This window comes from Temnothorax nylanderi, unplaced genomic scaffold, assembly GCF_030848795.1.
Source record: "Temnothorax nylanderi isolate EJ_2023f unplaced genomic scaffold, tnyl_v1.0 TNYL_tig0372_pilon, whole genome shotgun sequence".
Taxonomy (NCBI): Eukaryota; Metazoa; Arthropoda; class Insecta; order Hymenoptera; family Formicidae; genus Temnothorax; species Temnothorax nylanderi.
This window is the reverse complement of record NW_027249434.1, coordinates 81120-101810: the sequence shown is the minus strand read 5'-3', so window position 1 is coordinate 101810 and position 20691 is coordinate 81120. Positions and strand designations below refer to the sequence as shown.

Genomic DNA, 20691 nt, shown 5'->3' with positions numbered 1-20691 from the left:
AAGGAGGAGAGAAGAAGAAATGTAGTGGTAAGGGGGCTAGAAGTGAAGGAGGGAGGGAGAAGACAAGAGGTGGAAAAGCTATTGGAGGGAATGAAGGCCAAAGTAAAGGTGTTAGAGGTGAAGAAAATAGGGGGGGATAGGGAAAAAGGAAGGGAAATGGTGCTGCTGAAGTTAGAAAATGAGGAGCAAAAATGGGAGATAATGGAAAAAAAGAAGAGTTTGGCGGGACGAAGGGAGAGAATCACGGAGGACTTGTCTTGGGAGGAAAGAAGGACGGATTGGATATTGAGAGAGATAGTGAGAAGAGAGGGGTGGAAGGGAAGAAGGGCTTGGTTTAAGGCAGGTAGAATAAGATTGGAAAATGTATGGTGGAGATGGGACGCGGAAGAGGGGAGTAGGTAAGCTAGGCCGATTCTAAATAAAATGTGGGCGAGGAGGGTGAGGGGCGGGGGGGGTATACCGCGGGGGGGGTACCGCGTTTTCGGGCGCCGCGAGGAGGGGGAGGGGGGAACCGCGTTGTCTGCCGCGCCGCGGGCGGGGGAGGGGGGTACCGCGTTTTCGGGCGCCACGAGGAGGGAAAGGGGGGAACCGCGTTGTCTGCCGCGCCGCGGGCGGGGGAGGGGGGTACCGCGTTTTCGGGCGCCGCGAGGAGGGGGAGGGGGGAACCGCGTTGTTTGCCGCGCCGCGGGCGGGGGAGGGGGGAACCGCGTTTTCGGGCGCCGCGGGAGAGGGGTCCGCGGGGTGAGGAGACCCGCGTTCGCGTTTTCGGGCGCCGCAGGAGAGGGGTCCGCGGGGTGAGGGGACCCTCGTTCGCCTTTTCGCCGCGCCGCGGGGAGGGGCGACCGCGTTTTCGCCGCGCCGCGGAGTCCGCGTGCAACGGCCGCGTCGGTCCGCGTGACGTCACACGGCACGCTCCCGCTCGCGTTATCTCCCCCTCGTAGATGTTCTCTCGCGCCCCCGTCCCCCGTTCGCGCGCGTCTTCACGGTCGCGCGCGATCCCTCTCCCCCGTTCGCGGTCTCGTTCAGAAATTATGCGAAAACTACAAATAGAAAATTTGCTTACCACCGCTTGATTTCAACCTGAAACCCCTGGCTCTTGAGTCAGACACCCTCGGCAATTTGCAACACAACAATGATTTTATACAAAATATTTAAAGTTTTGAACACAGATAAGTTAGAAAGAAGCAACACATGAAAGAAGCTGTAAGCATAAACTGCAGTTTTATTGATATGCAATACAGACAGCCTTCGAACACCATGTCTTTGCCACGTAGCACTATCAATCACAAACAGTGCAAATTGAACAGAGATTACACGGCATTATTTGATGTAGTGGACCTCCACACGACGCACAGAATAAATGATCGATCAGTATATAGGCACGGGTGTCATGTTTTCGCTCAGCGTACAACATTGAGAATAATTCTCGTAATCTCACAGTACACGATGCACAAAATTTTACATTACCAGAAGTATAATAAAAGTATGTGCAACACATCTTTTTCAATTCATCTAAGGTATTCACTTCAGCCTGGTTTAATACTCGGAAAATTACTTCCGAAACATCCTCAAACTTTTCACTGTCGTAACACGAATCGTTTGACAAAATTGCATCATCATCAATTTCTTGTTCATGTTCTTGTTCATGTTCCTGTTCATTTACCTCAATGTCCATTTCTTCAGGCACTTCCATTTCTTCATCGTTTGCTTCAACTTCCATTCTTTCTTCTCCTTCAAACTGCAATTCTTCAAAATCCATTTTATATACACTCTGTTCCACTCACGCGCTAAAATATAAACTTTGGAAAATATCCGAAGTTTCTTTTCCAATCAAATTCGCTGTTGAGAAACTCTCGGTTCGATCGGAGATCGGCGATTCCCAATTCGCGACGGATCAAATATCGCGCTACGTCGACGTTCCACAAGTTCAATCTGCTACAATTTCTCATGCGCGGTTCGCTGATTTTCACGATCCTGAATTTAGAATTGAGCACCGGTTTGCACAATTTTATGTATTCGTCGCTCATATCGCGTCATGTGCTGTACTCGCGACTTTCGGTCCACGACTACTGAGCATACCCTCAAATTCATCCTTCTATATCTCACTATTGTCACATCGTTTGTTTAACATATCTAATTTCACAATGATCTCAACATCCGTACGGATGCGCCTTGCGAAAAATCTACGATGTACAGTTTTGCACGTGTGCAATGAAGTCACCGCGAGACACGTATGTTCATGAAAACGATATCGCACCATTAACTTTCAATGGTTTAATCTGTATAACTGCTATTGAACCGCTATCAAACTTCTTTAAAACAGCTATCAAACAACAACTAAAAACAGCTATTAAACAACTAAAAACATCTTTAGAAACAACTAAAAACAACTAAAAACAACTATCAAACAGCTATCAAACAACTAAAAACAACTAAAACAGCTTTAAAAACAGCTATCAAACAACTAAAAACAACTAAAAACAACTAAAACAGCTTTAAAAAACATCTATCAAACAACTATCAAACAACTAAAAACATCTTTAGAAACAACTAAAAACAACTAAAAACAACTATCAAACAGCTATCAAACAACTAAAAACAACTAAAACAGCATTAAAAACAGCTTTTGAACAGCTAAAACAGCTTTTGAATAGCTTTTAAACAACTAAAACATCTATATTATATTACAAACTATGTGGGAAAAGGAAATAAAACATTTTATATATACATATATAGTTTATTTAAAAAAAATCATAATTTTTTCTGGTGTCGCGACCACCAGTTACATATTTTTAATACATTTTGTAATGCGCAATTCTTAACATGTTTTTCACATCTTATAGTATTAGTAACATCTAGATTATTTAAAGATTCGATATCTTCGTAATCGGATTCCAAAGTCTCAATGTTTAGATTTTTTCTAGCTTTATTCTCAAGTAGATCCACCAGCCATTCTCGTTTCTGGCATCCCTTGACGTACACAAGAGTCGACGTCTCGTCGCTCTCTCCAAGCACGGCCGATGTAATTAAATGTTTCGCCATGCTGTATGGCACGTTTCCATCCTCCCATCGTAGTCCATGGTGATTTGCAATCAACCAAGAAGCGCATGATTTGTCGGATTTCGTGAGGAGACTCCATGGCATGGGACATGTAAAAATGTAATGCGCCAAAACGGTCCCGTTTCTCAGAACCGCCACCTCCTTTACGACAAATTTCATCCCGATGGTGAAGCCTTGCAGATCGACAAACGTTGGTACGATCATGACGAAACGACGGAGCAATCTGTATCTTATCGCGGTACATCAGTGTATCTTATATCGCAATACCCGCTGATATTGCAATTTACATGATTTTGCGCACTACGTTCGACAATGGACAGTATTCGATTACGCGATCATGCAAAATGAGACAATAGGCGGTAGTATTTGCCGGTACATTCTCTTTGCAGTCAAATTCTATTCGCACATCCACGGTGGCGCTCTTGACAGATTCGTTTTGTCGCGAGCAATCGATGACAACAAAAGGTCCTTCCATCAGGAATGTATACAAGCTGCAAAGCGTATCACTGGAATCGTATCCGTAATAAGCTTTACGAAAACGCGCATACATATCGAAAAGGACGGCGTATCGATTTTTGCCAAAATCCAGATTCAAGTCGTCGTACGGATAAAATTCAGAGTTTAGATAAAGTTTCACGTTGGTCAAGTTACAGTCATCGAATACGCTAACATTTTGAGACATGATATTCTTGCGCCCGGTCTGCAGCGCAAAGATAACGTATCGCGGCTTCTCCAGCTGAGTCGCCGTTTTGACGGCCCACGAATGCTTGGTCGTGCTCTGCAACATGGGGTACTCGTACAGATCCCACGAACGGAAACTAACACTAAGATATCGCCCGTTTCCAAGGCCCGTAGCATGGATAGCTTATTGATCTCGTTTAATGTGACGTGAGGCATTCGCCACTGTACTTTAAACAATTCAATTTCCGGCTCCGTCGCCGGATTTCCCACAATGCAATTGTTGTCGCTGCGCGCTCGTATCAAAATTAATTCGTGACGAGCGTTAACAACCACGCGTTTGTAATCCTCGCAAAAGCCCAGCAACCTCTTGAGCGGTACGCAAAAGTTGAAGTATCCTTCCGGTATGCTCGATGAAACGTCCCATCCAGCATTCCGCATGAGTTGAGAATCATTATACGATAGCGATACATAGTTCTTGATGGTACTGGTTATTCCAACGTTTCTGTTGCGATCAATCTCCACACCGTTGAGCTCGTATCGAATCTCATCGAACATGAACGCTGCACAATTATTCGCAAGCGTTGCCTGAGACTCGTCATTCCTTTTCTTTATCGTCAATCTTCCTTCAACGTAGAGAAAGCTCTCGCACGGCAACGTGTATAAATCCTGTTGTTGTATGGGTATTCTTATCTCATCGTTATGTTCAAACGTTGTGTTGGCGTACGGATTGTACGTGTGTGTCTCAATCTTGACGACGCTGTCGTCAAAGATCGGTTCACCTCCAATGTTTAAGATATTAGCCATTTCGTACGACGAAACCCAATGATTTCAGAAATTCAACGTTCGACGCAGTGAGTTTCTTCTTTGGCGATCGGATTGTCTCTCTAATTTTGTTTCTCGTCTGTTGCACCTGCTCAGCTTCGTTCAGTACGAGCATCTCACGTTATCGCTGTCGTCTTCGTACATGCAGTCTAACGGTGATCTCCTCTCCACGAAAATCAATCAATCGGCCGTCCTGATCCACGACGCGAAGCGTCAAGTCCGAAATGCTCCGTACGATGATCGGAAGGTAAATGATCTGTGCCGGCGTTTCCGATATCTTATATCCTGGAGGCACACTCGGTGAAAACTCGTGTATCGTGTGCACGTACTTGTCGTTGCTGTACGCACCCGCGGTCACGTTACACTCTATGCGAATGATGTTTACGTTGATGATATTTATCGGAACATCCGATTCGTGCCATTGTCGCGACTCCAGCACGCGATTCGCTGAAAATCCCAGCAGCGATCCAATGTTGTTCGGTTTGGTGAAATTTATCCGATAAGCGCACTTGATCTCGCTCTTCATCGTATTGTTATTAGCCCGAATAATAATCAATGGGTGCGATTCATCTTCGTTTATCGAGACATTATTGGATTGATCCCATAAAAGAGCGCGTTTCAGATACATGTCTATATCACGCAGTTCGTACGATCCTTCGGGAATGGTAATCTCCTTGTCGTCGTCATAGTAGAATTTATTGTTCGACGAATTTACATTCGGTATCGTGTGATAGGTTTCAAAATCTGTCAGACCGAGCTCGTAATCGCCATCGCTCAAATCCACGGCGGGAAAGTAGCTTACCGCGAGGATGCTGCTCTTGCCGGTGAGCGTAAATGTCAGTGACATGTTTGAATGAATACTGAGATTAAACAGCGTAACGCCGGTCTTTAAATTGATTGTCAGCCGACTGTAGAAAACGCAGACACAGTTGTCCACAATTGCTCTGATCGTATCGCTGATATGGCGTGCGATTGTACTCTATTACATTGTTCTTTAGATACTGCGCCAATTCTCTCGGTGGTCGAAGATTGCCAAAACTGTCGAAATATATGGCACGATCTTCCCTCTTCGCGTACGCCACCCAGTGAGTACCCGGTCCCTCAGTATTATCCAAATTCACGATACCGCTCTCGTTTCGACGTACACCGCCGATCGGTAACGAGTCGCGCATGAAAATACCTCGAAAATATGGAATGTGCATACGTTTTGCCAATTGTTGCAGTTGTACGTTGGTAGTTACGCCCTGGGGAATTTTTAGCGTCTCTTCGACGTTTTTTTTTTCTCGAGACTCCCCGTCCGCGTTTGTTTGGAGCGAGATAAAGTCCGTGACCTTCCATGGCGCGATTGTGACGTTGCATCTCTTCCAGCTGACGTCGCGCGGCTTTGTTATCGTTCACGGCCTTTGCGACTCCCGCCGCTCCGCCGACCAACGAACCGAGAACCCCTAATAACGGCAGGATCGGTAGGATACCACCGCGTTTCGCTATCGGAAGTATTCGCTTGTTCTTCTTCTTTTTCTTAGTTTTCAAACCCATACCGAGTTTCGTTTTAGCCTTCATGGCCGCCCAGACGGCTGTAGCTGCAGCTCTCTCTCCGAGAGTCGAATCGTTCGCGGTGACACGTTTTCGCGCTTTCGCGGCAAGTATATTGTCTGCCACGTGTCGTTCTGCGAGATCGCTGCTACGCGAGTAGGCTATGTCGTGCTCGCGACACGCTGCGTCCAATGGATTAATACCCTGATCACCTCTTGCCAATCGTGTATCTAAATGAGTTCCCGGACCGCAAAATTGATAGCCGGGAATGTGTAATTCGATCGGAAGCGCGTTTATCGCGCGATTCAACAGACCTCGACCTATCTTCGGCGGCATTCGCCGCAGTTTTTTATCAACGGCGGCGGACCGTCGATGTGCGTTTGCTGACACGACAAATTATAATGTATTAAACAGCGACGGTATTGCTGAACCTCCGAATCTGCCTTGATATGTTCGGGAAGCTTATCCCACAAATAACCTATATGATTATAAAACTGCCGTAGTAGAATGACCTTTGGTATATACTTTAACTGCTCGGCGGTTAAATCGTAAATATCGCTGTTATCCGACACGAGCAAAAACATTTTAAAGACTGAGCATCTCAGCTCTACGCGCCTCTATAAATAGGCCAGCTTTCTCGATACTGTTTTTTATTCGTTGTGGAGGGGAGGTAAAATGCGGTTCGTACGACAATCGCGGACGATCAAAGTGACAAACTTTGACGATAGGATACAGTTAACGAAAAAGGTACGCAAACATGGAGACATGTTACCGATTTCTATACGTGGTATCATCTGCGGTCCGTCGAATTGCGGCAAGACAAACGTCTTGATAAGCTTGCTGGAAAGTCCGCACGGTGTACGCTTCGAGAACGTGTATGTGTACTCGAAATCGTTGCAACAGTCGAAATACCGATATTTGGAGAATATACTAACACCGATAGAAGAAATTGGCTACTTTACGTTCTCGAATAACAGTGACGTCATTCCACCGAGCGAGGCGCTCCCGAATTCTATTTTTATCTTTGATGACGTGGCATGCGACAAGCAGGATACGATAAGAGAATACTTTGCAATGGGCCGGCACGCCGACGTTGACTACTTCTATCTTTGTCAGACGTATGCAAAGATACCGAAGCATCTTATACGCGACAACGCGAATTTATTGATTCTGTTTAAACAGGATGGTACCAATCTGAAACACATATTCAACGATCACGTAAACACAGATATGTCATACGATGATTTCAGCAAATTGTGTCATACATGTTGGCAACAAAAGTATGGATTCATGGTGATAGACAAGGACAGCGCGATTTCAAATGGTCGATACAGAAAAGGATTTAACGACTTTGCGATACCGAAACGCGGTTAGTTGTTGTCGACGCGCCGATTGAACAACGTTATCGCGACATGGACAGCGGCGAGGAGATTAGAGAGCGCGAGAGAATAGCAAATCAAATTGCGAAAACGAGCGATTCGATTCGCAAAAAGTATCACGCCTTGAAAACTGGCAAAATGGAGGAAGATATCGCGTTGGAGAGACACTTTAAGCCCATCATCGAGCCTCTAAGACAGATTGCCGAAAACACCGTTGGCAAAGAATCTGACGTGTCAAAGCTTGAGAATAAAACTGCGTGGGAAAACGAAGAGCCAAAGTTCAAACGAAAACGACCAAACGCCTCGTTTAACGACTCTGTAATGGCTTCAACTCCGGTTACGTTGAAACGATCGATAAATGTGCCATCTAATTTGAGCGAAATAACCAAAATTTTACAACCGCATAAATCGAAACGATCGACAGGTCCATTGAATGAACCACCGATAACCTCTGCGCCTTCCGTGCAGCCCACAATGCTCGAATCACTCGTAAACGAAGATGTTTTCGAAACCACGGATGACTCACTCGTGACGTCCGTTCGACAGCAGTTGCAAACATCTGAAGGTCGAGAAACGTTGCGAGATCACTTTGGTCTATTGGGCCAAAAGTACGTCGGGGCAGTTCTGAGCGGCGATCAAGAAAGCGGTATAGACACCGTATACGGCGTTTATTTCAGCAACGATGGAATGATGCTCGGTAATAAACGTTTTGACGTGAACAACGCGGACAACATAATTATCGACGGCATACGATACGCTGGCACACGCGGTCTTTACGAGTTGATCTTTAAGAAATTTCCCAATGATGATATCTACACGGTGGACGATATGCAAACATACAAGAGCATTCTGTTGACGACGAGTGCTCATAAACGCAATTATGATGCTCACGCTCGAATAAATGGCAACAGGGGATACAAGTACACACAAATAATCGCACCGTTGATTTCGGGTAAAAAAGCTGGAAAAGGTATACCGCGTGCCATGACATTAAACGGCAACAAGATCGACCATATAATTGCATCGTCGATTTCGGGTAAAAAAGCTGGAAAAGGTATACCGCGTGCCATGACATTAAACGACAACAAGATCGACTATGTTCATTGGGACGATCCCAACGAGCTTGTAGATCGTCTCCGATTGCTCGAAGCTTCGCGCCTAGCGGGTCACACCGGTCACGATAACGAGATCCTGTCGATTATCGAGGAACTTCGCGAGGCTGGACTTATTATAAATTAAACCGCGCGTCGGCGAGTCGTTCAATCAACATCGAAATGCCGATCAACAAGTTTGGTATATCGCTCGGAAGAGGCGGTGCGGAACCGTACTATCAATGGAGCGGATTAATCAGAAATTACGTGCGCGATAACGCTCTTTGCATGGTCGCCACCGACTTTGACGCGAAATCGCGCAAGATTCGACGGATAGCGCCGCTTGTAGATGATGGCGATGCAGCCAATAAACGTTACGTGCAGCAGAGCGTGCAAATTTTGAAAGATCAGCAGGATGAAATCGAGAAAAAGATGGCCGCATTCCAGAATAATGTGCAAATTACCCTAAACGAACTTCAAAAGATGATTCAAGATGTAATTGCGAATCATCGCGAATAGATAAGAACGTACATCTGATCTCTGCGTCAGTTGCGCGTCAGCGTCATGGCTAGTAAGAAGCAATCAACTGAGAAACGGAGGCTGGTGGAAGAACTACACGCTCCTGCGAGAAGAAATTTTTCGCGAAGACGCGTCATAGTGCGCGGATACGATGACCTGTGGCAGGCGGATGTGGTCGAGATGCGTCCATACACGCGATTCAACAGAGGCTACTACTACATACTCACCGTTATCGACGTGCTGAGCAAGCACGCATGGGCCGTACCGCTCAAGGCCAAGAGCGGAACCGAGGTTACTACGGCGATAGCGAAAATAATTCGAGACGGCGGAAGATGTCCGAAAAATCTGCAGACTGACAAGGGCAAAGAATTTTACAACGCAAACGTGCAGAAACTCTTGAAGAAACATAATATCAATCACTATTCGACCTATTCCGTAATGAAGGCATCGGTCGTCGAACGATTCAATCGCACGCTCAAGAACGATATGTGGAAAATGTTTACGCTCAACGGAAATTACAAATGGATCGACTCGCTGCCGGGTCTCGTATCGGATTACAACGCGCGAAAGCATCGAACTATCGGCATGCGACCCATCGATGTTACCCCCGCGATCGCCGACAAGCTCCTAACAACGGTGTACAGCCACGTAAAGATCGCTGCTCCCGCGCGATTCAAAGTGGGCGACTCGGTACGCGTGAGTAAATTCAAGACAATCTTCAAGAAAGGATACACGCCAAATTGGACCACGGAGGTGTTTAGAATCGTCAAAGTGCAGAAAACTAATCCCGTGACGTATCTGTTGGAAGATTCCTGCGGAAAACCCGTCGCCGGTGGCTTCTACGAATACGAGTTACATTGCGTTGCCAATCCCGACGTGTATCTCGTTGAAAAAGTTTTGCGCAAAAGGGGGGATGAGGTTTATGTAAAGTGGTTAGGATTTGATAATTCACACAATTCATGGATACACAAGAATAATGTATTGTAAAAATTTATTACAATATAAAAACATATTATACATACAAATGAGTCATTTATTTACATAAATATCTAAATGTATTTACAATTGTATTTTACAATGGTATTTTATAATGCCCCCATGGCAGCGTCTCGGTAGAACCGGGTATAATGTATCGTTTATCATCGTACGGACTTAGAGCTATTTTCGTTTCGGACACGGTGTATACCTCGTGCTGTTTGGATCTTATGCAGGTCTGCTGTCGCGTCATTTCAATTTCGTCGCGCAGACACCGCGTGTAATCGTCGAACGTTATCGACCTGGCTACGACGTTACTCTTAACACCTTTAGCTTTTTTCGTATCTTTCTTACCGTCTACTCGCAAGGCGTACATCTTTGCTCTAAGCCCGACGAATTCGGTCATTATCGCACCGTTATTTTCGTCTTTCATTAAGCCCGGAACTTTTTTATTGGTGAGTTGGATACCGTACGCATTATCGACCGCGTAATCGCTTGTGTCAAATCTAATAATGTGGCGCTTCATGGTGTCATACACATCTTCGCAATCGATGTGATAAATGAGACTGTCCGTATCGGTGTACGTGACTTTACACTTGTCGCGATACAACGGTAACATGTACTCGTGATGAAATTCGTACAAACATATCTTGGATATATCGAGGATGCACATACCCACGTAGATTGGTTTGTCCAACTTCACCTCGAGTTTTTGCATTTCTATTGCTACTAAATTCTCCGAAAAGACGCTTCGGTTATGAAAATTTGGTTTCGCGATCAATGCCTCCGCGCCGTATCTACCCTCCCAATGAGTCACGAGTCGCACGTCAACGTGATTGCGCACATTCTCCATGGTTTTGCCAAACACAGCATTGTTCATCAATTTGTATAAATTTTTCTCGAAATCATTTTTGGCCAATGTTCTAAATTTCGTATTAAGTTCTATATAATCGCGAAGCCATGGAGATTGCGCGAATTTCAATATGCGGTGAATCTTTGATATACGGAGACCGTGACGAGTACACTGCTGCAGGTTGCGATAATGTATTACATAACGTTTCTTATCGTATAATGTTGCGAGGAGCTTGTCCTGCCGCTTACCGGGTGGTTTATCGCGCGTCGGACAAAACGGTAGGTCAGTGTGCGCGTCTGTTTGAACATTGACTCAAACCGCCGCGTATACCGCGTTCGATAAACATGACCATGTCAATGTCGGTGAGCAATTCGAAATTGATACGCGTATGCTTCAACATAGCGTCCCACGTAAAACCTGGTAGTGTATAATAATACGCCGGATCGAGTCCATAACTCGCGACGCAGCTATCGCGAAAATTTTCAAAGATATCGGCCAACAGCAAGACATCGGTTTTGAGATATAAATCGCTGTAGTCACCGAGCGTTCGAATGGAGAACCGCTGCCAGACGTTGACGGCGTGCGCGTAATCGCTCTCGGATACGGTGTCACCTGTCAATGAACTATAAAACGAGTCGCGCGGCGGTAAACACGAGTCCTCCAACTTTTCGACGCAGTCAATGTACTCATACGGAAATACGCCTTTTCGTGTCAGCAAATCAAAATTTTCTGCGGATATTTTACAAAATTCGCGTTGCAATATTCGCAGTTTATCCTTGCTGAGATAAGATGCCAATTTGTCGAGACTAGCGGTGAGAAACTTGTACGAATCGATAAATCGCAATTTGACGCAAGTTTTCTTATCTTTATCTTCGGTGCTTTTAACGTTTTTTGTAAATGAAATATATTTCTCTTTTGTGATTGGGAGCAAGTCTACATGTCCTTCGTACGCTGTTGCTATTTCCGTTATAATAAAATGTGCGTCGTAGCCAAATAAATTATGAAAAACTATGGGAATGCAATGCGAATCTTTGTAGTCCAGATTACAGTTTGAGTGCGCGGGACCTCTGTACTGACCGGTCAGATGACAATGATCGCATACTCGCACGTCGTCTGGCCCGAACGGTTTTTCGCACACGTGACAGTGCGTTGCGCTGTTAAACTTTTCCCACTCGTCTCGCGTGAAATCCGCCATGGGTATATTAGTGGACAAGATTGTCTTTACGTCGTGAGCTAAACGTCTTAGCTCCTCAGCGAACCACGCGACGCACTCCTTATCGCGACGAAACCGATACATTGATAGCGAGTCGTCGTACGAGCAGCGCACGTAGTACCCTATGCTAAACACGCGATGATGTTGATATGTGTACCTGGACGTTTCCGGATCCGCTTCCATCTTCTCCAGGGTACATTCAAGGTCGGCGTATACGATAAACGGAACTCGTTCCTTCCTGCCGTGATTCTTGAAAGCCAACCACTTGTCGTTATCGCTCGGTAACTTGATCGCGCAGTCGTTCATCTCCTGACAGTCGACGGTGTGGGCTTCCAATTTCTCGCTGGAGCCGAAGTAGTGCAAGCATCTGCAAAAATTAAACACAAATATTATAAATTTTTTTTATACACAAAATATAAAATATTCTATATATTATTAAAAGAACTATTGGTACTTACCGATCACAAATGTACTTTGTATGTCCATGTTTATTAATTTGTGAGCTCACGAGGCGGGACAGGTTCTTGATCCATGCAAAATGTCCCACGTTGTCGTCCTGCACGTACAGCAGATTTACATGCCTGCCAATCTTTCGACCAGTAACCCGTATTGTCAAGATAGCAAGTTCCTTGTTTTTTTTCTCGATGCTGTACACGTTGATGGAGATGTCGTTGTGATCTTCAAACCGTTTAATTTGATCCAACGTCATTGGAAACTTAATGTCTGTAAGATTTAGCACCGACGTGTAATGAGGATACGACGATTGCAGATCTGCATTTCTTTGGGCCGGATGTAGAGCAGCCACCACTGACCATGCGAAACATGCATTGCCCATTGATCGCACGTTTATCACCGCTCTCTTTATTTTAATTTCTCGCGGTATTTCCACAAAACACCCCGCGTGCAATGGATTATATTTGTTTATGTTAACTGTCAAATTAAGTATACGCGACAACGCCCATCCGCTATCACGTTCCTGGAATTCCTCCAGCGATGCTAGGGTAGGCTCGATGACGTGTCGCTTGTACCACTCACACAGATCGGACTCACGAAAGAGTTCATAGTTTCTCGTTGCGATACTTTTATTCGCGCGTTTGTCACCCGCAACAAATTCACCATTAAACATTGTGTTTATTTTTACATTGTCATGTCGTTGCATGACGTTCCGCACATGAATGAGTACAATGTCTCTCGCATCTTTGAGAAATTGATGAGAGTCGATGTGTTTGGAATTTATTACCACACCGGTCAGTATACGACTTTCAAAAGCCGTATCTATCTCGCGCCATCTGAGTCCTGTCTTACTCGCACTGTATCCTGCACCCACATGCACAAAACGTTGACGTACCGAGTCTTTCAGACCTTCGAGTCGTGCGATACAGGCGACCAACGACTGTTTAAGACCGATCGATAATCGTGGCCGTTTAATTCGGCTTTGTTCTTCCAACGATTCGATAAACTCGTCGCATCGTTGCTCCCACGCGGCAAAGTCTTCCCTCGAATTTAAAAGGGTGGATTGGTCCAACAACTCTTGCTCCATGTTCCTCTTTCTGACATAATTTGTTGCACTCGCGACTTCCAGTCCTCGACCACTGAGCGTATCACCCAGATTCATCAATTTATATTCTACTAATGATGCATCGTTTGTTTTTTTATCATATCTAATTTTATCTCAGCATCCATACATTTGCGCCTTCCGAAAAATCTACGATTTGCAGTTTTGCACGTGTGCGATGAAATCATTGCGAGACACGTATGTTCTTGAAAACAATATCGCGCCATTGACTTTCGGTGATTTGATCTGTATCAATGCAGCAGCCGTACATCGGCGCTATTTGCAAAATTTGCAGTTTTGCACGTGTCCGATGAAATCATCGCGAGACATGTATGTTCTTGAAAACAATAACGCCCCATTGACTTATGTAAAATTGCAGAATTTGCAGTTTTGCACGTGTTCGATAAAATCATCGCGAGACACGTCGCGACATGTTCTTGAAAACAATATCGCGCAATTGACTTATGCGAAATTGCAAAATTTGCAGTTTTGCACGTGTTCGATGAAATCATTGCGAGACACGTATGCTTTTGAAAATAAATCATATTTGATGCTATTGCCCGATGAGGTGATCTCATCACGAATGTTCTTGACAAAGATATCTCATTTAACATATATGTGGATTGTGGTGGTGGTCACCATGCAGCAGCAGCCGTACATTGGCGCTATTTGCAAGATTCGCATTTTTGTACGTATAAATAGTCTACGAGGATTCTAGAGCGCAGTCAAGAGTTTGATACGGTTCGAGTACGTCGCAAACAGCCTCCAGTTACGATGTACACTCGTGGTGCGAACTACTACGTTCCGATTCAGGATGAAACGTGCGAGAAACAGCACAATGAGTAAGTACCGCTAATTTTCGTATATGCTTGTGCAAAAAAAAACTTTTATAAACATAATTGTATTTTTTCAGTTTTGATAAACCCCGCTACACGCCTCGTATTTTGGGAAGGAGATTTGCCTTGACATCGACAGCGTATAAATTTTTGGATGTTGGAATCAACGCGGGACCTATGTCCTCTGTGGATATACATATTGGTGATAACCGAGGCAAGCGGATAATTCTGCCTCATGCAACGTGGGTGACATTCATCGAAAAACGTGCAGATATTCAGCGACTCGTGCAGTCATCGGCGCCATCATCGCTAGCGTTTCGAGATCTGGAACTCGTTAAAATACGTGACGCAGATATTGTAAAGTTGACATCGTGCGACACCAGCCTGTACATGAAACCGTCAACCGTACTCTTCCTGTTCGAACTAGAACATTGCGTCGAAAATGTATATTTTCAACTATGTCAAAATGTTCACGGCGTAAGTGAAAAATTTAAACAATTTGTAACAATTTTACGTCAAAATTGTATTACCAATAAATGTAATGCAGTTAGAAGCTTACGTGAAGTTTATGATAAAAATTCGCTAATAGATTGCGAACTGTTGGCGTATATGCTGCCGATACTATTGTGTATAATGCGCTACATGATAAATAAATGCATATAATATGGTTAAAAAAATTTTAATTATTTTTCCTTTTCATTTACCGTTCATCTCATTCCCTATCATTAGAATTAAGCTGTCTTCGTTTATCGTTTACTTAAATGTAATATTAAAAATTAAATATTAAGATCTAAACTATTAAATATCGTTGGCGAAGAAAAGATATGCGATCGTGAGCGAGAACGCGAACGGGGCCGGGAGCGAGAGAGACCGCGAACGGGGGAGAGGGATCGCGCGCGACCGTGAAGACGCGCGCGAACGGGGGACGGGGGCGCGAGAGAACATCTACGAGGGGGAGATAACGCGAGCGGGAGCGTGCCGTGTGACGTCACGCGGACCGACGCGGCCGTTGCACGCGGACTCCGCGGCGCGGCGAAAACGCGGTCGCCCCTCCCCGCGGCGCGGCGAAAAGGCGAACGAGGGTCCCCTCACCCCGCGGACCCCTCTCCCGCGGCGCCCGAAAACGCGAACGCGGGTCCCCTCACCCCGCGGACCCCTCTCCCGCGGCGCCCGAAAACGCGGTTCCCCCCTCCCCCGCCCGCGGCGCGGCAAACAACGCGGTTCCCCCCTCCCCCTCCTCGCGGCGCCCGAAAACGCGGTACCCCCCTCCCCCGTCCGCGGCGCGGCAGACAACGCGGTTCCCCCCCCCCCCTCCTCGCGGCGCCCGAAACCGCGGTACCCCCCCCCCCGCGGTATACCCCCCCCGCCCCTCACCCCCCTCGCCCACATTTCATTTAGAATCGGCCTAGCTTACCTACTGAGGGGGTATTAAAGGATGAAAAGGGAAGGGTAAGAAGGGAGAGCGGAGGAGGAAAAGAAGGGGAGGGAGGCAAATTAGGAGGGGGAGGAGTAGGAATGGAGACGGGGGAATAGGAGGAGGAGAAGCTGGAGGGGTGGAAGTCGGGAAGGGAAAGGCGGAGGTTGGAAGAGAAGGGGAGGGGGGAAGTAAAGCAGAATGGAGAATCGTATTCTGGAATGTAGCAGGTTTGGAAAATAAAGATAAGGAGTTCTGGGAAGGGCTGAAGAAACAGGACGTCCTGGTCATGGTAGAGACGTGGATAGGGGAAAAGGGTTGGGGAAGAATAAGAGGAAGGCTGCCAAAAGGGTATGAATGGGGAGTGCAATTGGCAAGGAAAAGGAACAAAAAAGGGAGAGCGATTGGAGGGATGATAATGGGTATAAGAAAGGAGTTAAAAGAGAAGGGAACGGAAATAGTAATAGGCAGGGAGGGACTGATAGAAGGAAAGGTTAGGATAGGTGACGAGAACTGGAGTATTGTTGGGGTCTACGCAAAGAAGGAGGAGATGGAAGATATGCTACAGGAGCTGGGACTAATAATGGAGAAGAAAGAAGAAGGAAGGTTTACGATTATTGGGGGAGATTTTAATGCAAGGACCGGCCAAGAAGGCGGAGGGATAGAAGAGGAGGAGGGGGCAGGACAGCGCGGAGGGGGAAGAAGATCAAAGGATAAAAAGATAGACAGAGAGGGGAGGCGGCTGATAAATAGCATAGAAGAGAGAGGATGGGAAATCTTCAATGGCAATGTGAGAGGAGACGAGGAGGGGGAGTTTACTTTTACGGGGGGAAGAGGAGACACGGTGATCGACTATGTGATAGGAGAAGGAGAAGTAAGAGAGAAGGTAGAGAGTATGACAGTGGGGGATAGAGTGGACTCGGATCATCACCCCTTGGAAATAGCCTTAAGGAGGGGGAAAGAGGGAAATGGAGGAAAAAGGAGGGAGAAAAAGGGAAACAGGGGGATATGAAACGAGGAAGGATCAAAGAGGTTCATGGAAAAAATAGGAGCGATGGAGGAAAAAGCGGCAGATTTGAACAAGGAATGGGAAGAAATGGAGGCAAGAATAAAGGAGGCAATAAAAGGGGTGGAGGAGGAGATGGGAGGAAAGAGGGGGAAGGTAGGATGGTGGGATGAAGAATGTAGAGAGGCGAAGAAAGAGGCAAGAAGAAAATTAAGGAATTGGAGGAAAGGAAGAGGAGAGGGTGGAGCGTACAAAGAAAAGAGGAAGGATTTTAGAGAGATGTGTAAGAGGAAGAGGGAAGAAGAGAATCAGAGATGGGAGAGAAAGGCGGAGGGAGCAAGGAGGGAGGCGGAAGTATGGGAGATAGTAAATAAGGAGAGGAAAAAAAGGAGGGGGATTGAGGAAGGAATAGAAGAGGAGGAATGGAAAGAGCATTTTATGAAGCTACTGGGAGGAGTGGAAGGGAGGGTGAGGATGGGGAAAGAAGGAAAAAGGAAGGAAAAGGAGGGAGAAGAGGAAGAGGAGATTAGCCTAGAAGAAATGAGGAGAGCGGTAAAGAGGTTAAAGGACGGAAAAGCTATGGGAAGGGATGGGATACCAGGAGAGGTCTGGAAGCGAGGGGGAAAGGGGCTGGAGAGTTGGGCATGGAAATATATTAACAGGATATGGAAGGAAGGGGGATGGCCGGAGAACTGGAAGGAGAGAATAATTGCGCAATAATTGTAAAGAAAGGAGAAGGGAAAAGAGCGGAGGAGTATAGAGGGGTGACAATAATGCCGTCGTTATACAAGGTGTACACGGCTATTCTGGCAGAGAGGTTAAGAGAGGAGACAGAGGTGAAGAGAATAGTACCACAGAACCAGACAGGTTTCAGAAGGGGGATGGGAACAATAGATAACATCTATGTGTTGAACTACTTGGTGAACAGAAGGTTAGAAAAGAAGGGGGGAAAATTGATAGTATGTTTCGTGGACCTTAAGGCGGCGTTTGATTCGGTAGATAGAAGAGTCCTAATAAAAGCAATGAGAGAAAGGGGAGTAAGAGAAGGGCTGGTGAGGAGAACGGAGGAGTTGTTAAGCGAGACGATAAGTAGGGTAAGGGTAGGAGACGGAATGGGAGAAGAGTTCTGGACGGGAAGAGGAGTAAGGCAAGGGTGCCCACTGAGTCCGTTGCTGTTTAACGTGTTACTGGCGGATATGGAACAGGAAATTGGCAAGGTTAAATGGGGAGGAGTGGTGTTAGGAGGTAGGAGGGTATATACGTTGGCGTATGCGGATGATATAGTGCTGTTGGCGGAGGACGAGGACCAAATGAGGAGCATGTTGGAAAGACTTGAAGGTTATCTAAGTAGGAAGAGATTGGAATTGAACGTGGGGAAAACAAAGATTATGAGATTTAGGAAAGGAGGAGGGAGGGACAGTAAGAGAAGATGGAGGTGGGAAGGAAAAGAATTAGGAGAGGTGAAGGAATTTCGATATTTAGGGTACATGTTCCAAAGGAATGGAGGACAAGAAGCGCAGGTAAGGGAAAGGATCAAGAAGGCGGCGGCAGTGATGGGGAAGATCTGGGGGATAGGGAAGAGGAGATTTGGGAGAGACTGGGGAAAAAGATTGTGGCTATTTGATAGACTGGTGTGGACGGTAATGGGATATGGAGCGGAAATATGGGGATGGATAGAAAGGGAAGGAATGGAAAGACTGGAAGAAAGGTATATCAGATGGGTACTGGGAGTGGATGGGAGAACGCCATGGTATCTAGTTAGGGAGGAGACGCAAAGGGATAAGTTGAGAGGGAGGGCAGGGATGAGAGCATGGAGATTCGAGAGAAAACTAGAGGAGGGTAGAGGAAGTGAATTGGCAAGGCTATGCTGGGAGGAGGTGAAAGGAAAGGAGAAAGAAGGGAAAACAAGTTCAAACTGGGAGAGAGAAAGAGGAAAGTTTTTTGAAGGCAGAGGTGTTGAATTGAAGGAACTGGAAAAACTGAGACAAGACGAAGAAGAATGGTTCCACAAACTGTTCGGAGGGGACAAGGAAGTACAAAGAAGAGAGAGATGGGAAAGGATCGAGGGTGCGGAGTATAACAGATGGTACAAGGTGATAAAAGGAGAGGGTATTCCGGGGTATTTGAAGAAAGGATGGGGAGAGAGCAGATGGAACAGGGTGGCGAGATTTAGATTAGGAAATGAGATGAGAAAGAGCAAATACTGGGAAACGGAAGAGAAGAAGAAATGTAGGTTATGTGAACACAGGGAGGAATCATGGGAGCATGTGTGGGAGGAATGTACAAGATGGGAATCAGGAAGTGGTAGCTGGCAGGAAGCGGTGGGATGGGTGCTAGACGAGGACGGAGGAGGGGAGGAATGGATGATGGAACTAGAGGGGGAAAGAAGGAGAGGAAAAGGGGGGATGGTGGAGGCAGTAGAAGGAACGAGGTGAGGGAGAAGGGGAGTAGGGGGGAAAGTGAGGAGGAAAGAGGAAAGAGGAAGAAAGAGGAGGTGATTAAATTAAATTTACAGATTACCCAGGACTAATCAGGATGGAGGAAGAAGGAAGAATAATAGCGGAGGCGGTGGAAAGGATTATGGAGAAGAAACTAAAGAAGGTGGAGAAGGAAAGGAAAGAAGTGGAGAGAAGGAAGGAGGAGAGAATAGAGGAGCTAGAGGAGAAGGTAAGGAAGATGGTGAAAGAGAAGAAAGAGGAGGAGAGAAAGAAGGAGGAGAGGATAGAGGAGCTTGAGGAGAAAGTAAGGAGAATGGAGAGGAAGGTAGAGAGAATGGAGCAAAACGGAGGGAAAAGGAAGAGGGAGGACAACGAGGAGGGAGTGGGGGTAAGGAGGAAATGGTGGGCGGGGGTGCGTGAGAGGAGTGAAGAGGAGCAAAGGAAAAGAAATGTAATAGTAAGGGCGGAGAAGGAGGTATGGGGGGACAAGGGCTCGCACTGGGAGAAGGTGAAGGAGGTGTTTGCGGAAGGACTAAGGATAAGGGTTACGGTGAGAGAGGTGAGTATAGTGGGTCAAAGAGGAGCATGGATAACGCTTTTGGTGAAGCTAAAGGACGAAGAGGAGAAATGGCGGGTGATAGAGGCGAGGAGAAAGGCTGGAAACAGCTTAGGAGTGAAGATAGACAAAGATAAGTCTGGAAAGGAGAGATAGGGAGAGAGAGGAGAGAGAGGAGAAAATGGAGGGTGGGCGAAGGAAGAGATCGGAGAGATCAGAGGAAGAGGAAATCTCCAAGGATTTGGAAAAGAAATTGCTGATGGAGCCGGACGAGGATAAGGGGGAGGGAGGGAAGAGGGATTGGAGTAAATGAGGATGGGACGAACGGGAGGAAGGCCAGGGAGGGGTATCGACGCAAGAGAGGAAGAGAAAGAAGACAAAGAAGAGCATGAGAAAGAAGATTCAGTTTTCGATATAAGTAGTTATGATTTGAATATGTTTAAGTTTTTGATTTTGCTTGTAGAGGTTTGGGTACGTTCCTCGTAAAAACAAAACGCCTTGTAAACCCCATGGGGATATGCAATAAATATACATACATATATCTCGTTTTAGTTTAAATGTATATTTTACATTTTATTTACATTTTCCAAAATTTTTCGCAGAATTTAATAGAACCCACTAATGGTGTCCTATTCTTTTCGTCGTAGTCGCATCTCAGGCGAAGTATTCTCGCTATTTGTAGAATAAATTTCAATCTATACTTTTCTTTTATATGATTCACGCTTGTTGAAGTATAAAAAATTGTAATTTGTACATGTCA

General features: G+C 45.9%; 2 protein-coding genes across 4 annotated transcripts in view; one reads left to right on the top strand and one right to left on the bottom strand.

Moving 5' to 3' along the window:
- The window catches only part of LOC139781893 (uncharacterized), a 34641-nt gene extending 14379 nt beyond the window's left edge, over positions 1 to 20262 (top strand). For all 3 annotated transcript variants that reach the window (XR_011720725.1, XR_011720724.1, XM_071720780.1), the window contains one exon: positions 19453 to 20262. Coding sequence is in view for 1 of the 3 variants with exons in the window: in XM_071720780.1 (XP_071576881.1) it covers positions 19473 to 20087 (615 nt within the window). In the remaining 2 variants the exon portion in view is untranslated. The remainder of the gene's footprint in view (positions 1 to 19452) is intronic.
- Positions 1223 to 13666, bottom strand: LOC139781889 (uncharacterized). Its single transcript, XM_071720777.1, has 3 exons — positions 13653 to 13666; positions 12674 to 13385; positions 1223 to 1276 (listed from the first exon to the last, which is right to left on the bottom strand). The coding sequence occupies exons 1-3, from the start codon at positions 13664 to 13666 to the stop codon at positions 1223 to 1225; spliced, it is 780 nt and encodes a 259-aa protein (XP_071576878.1).
- Positions 20263 to 20691: the final 429 nt, after the last annotated feature.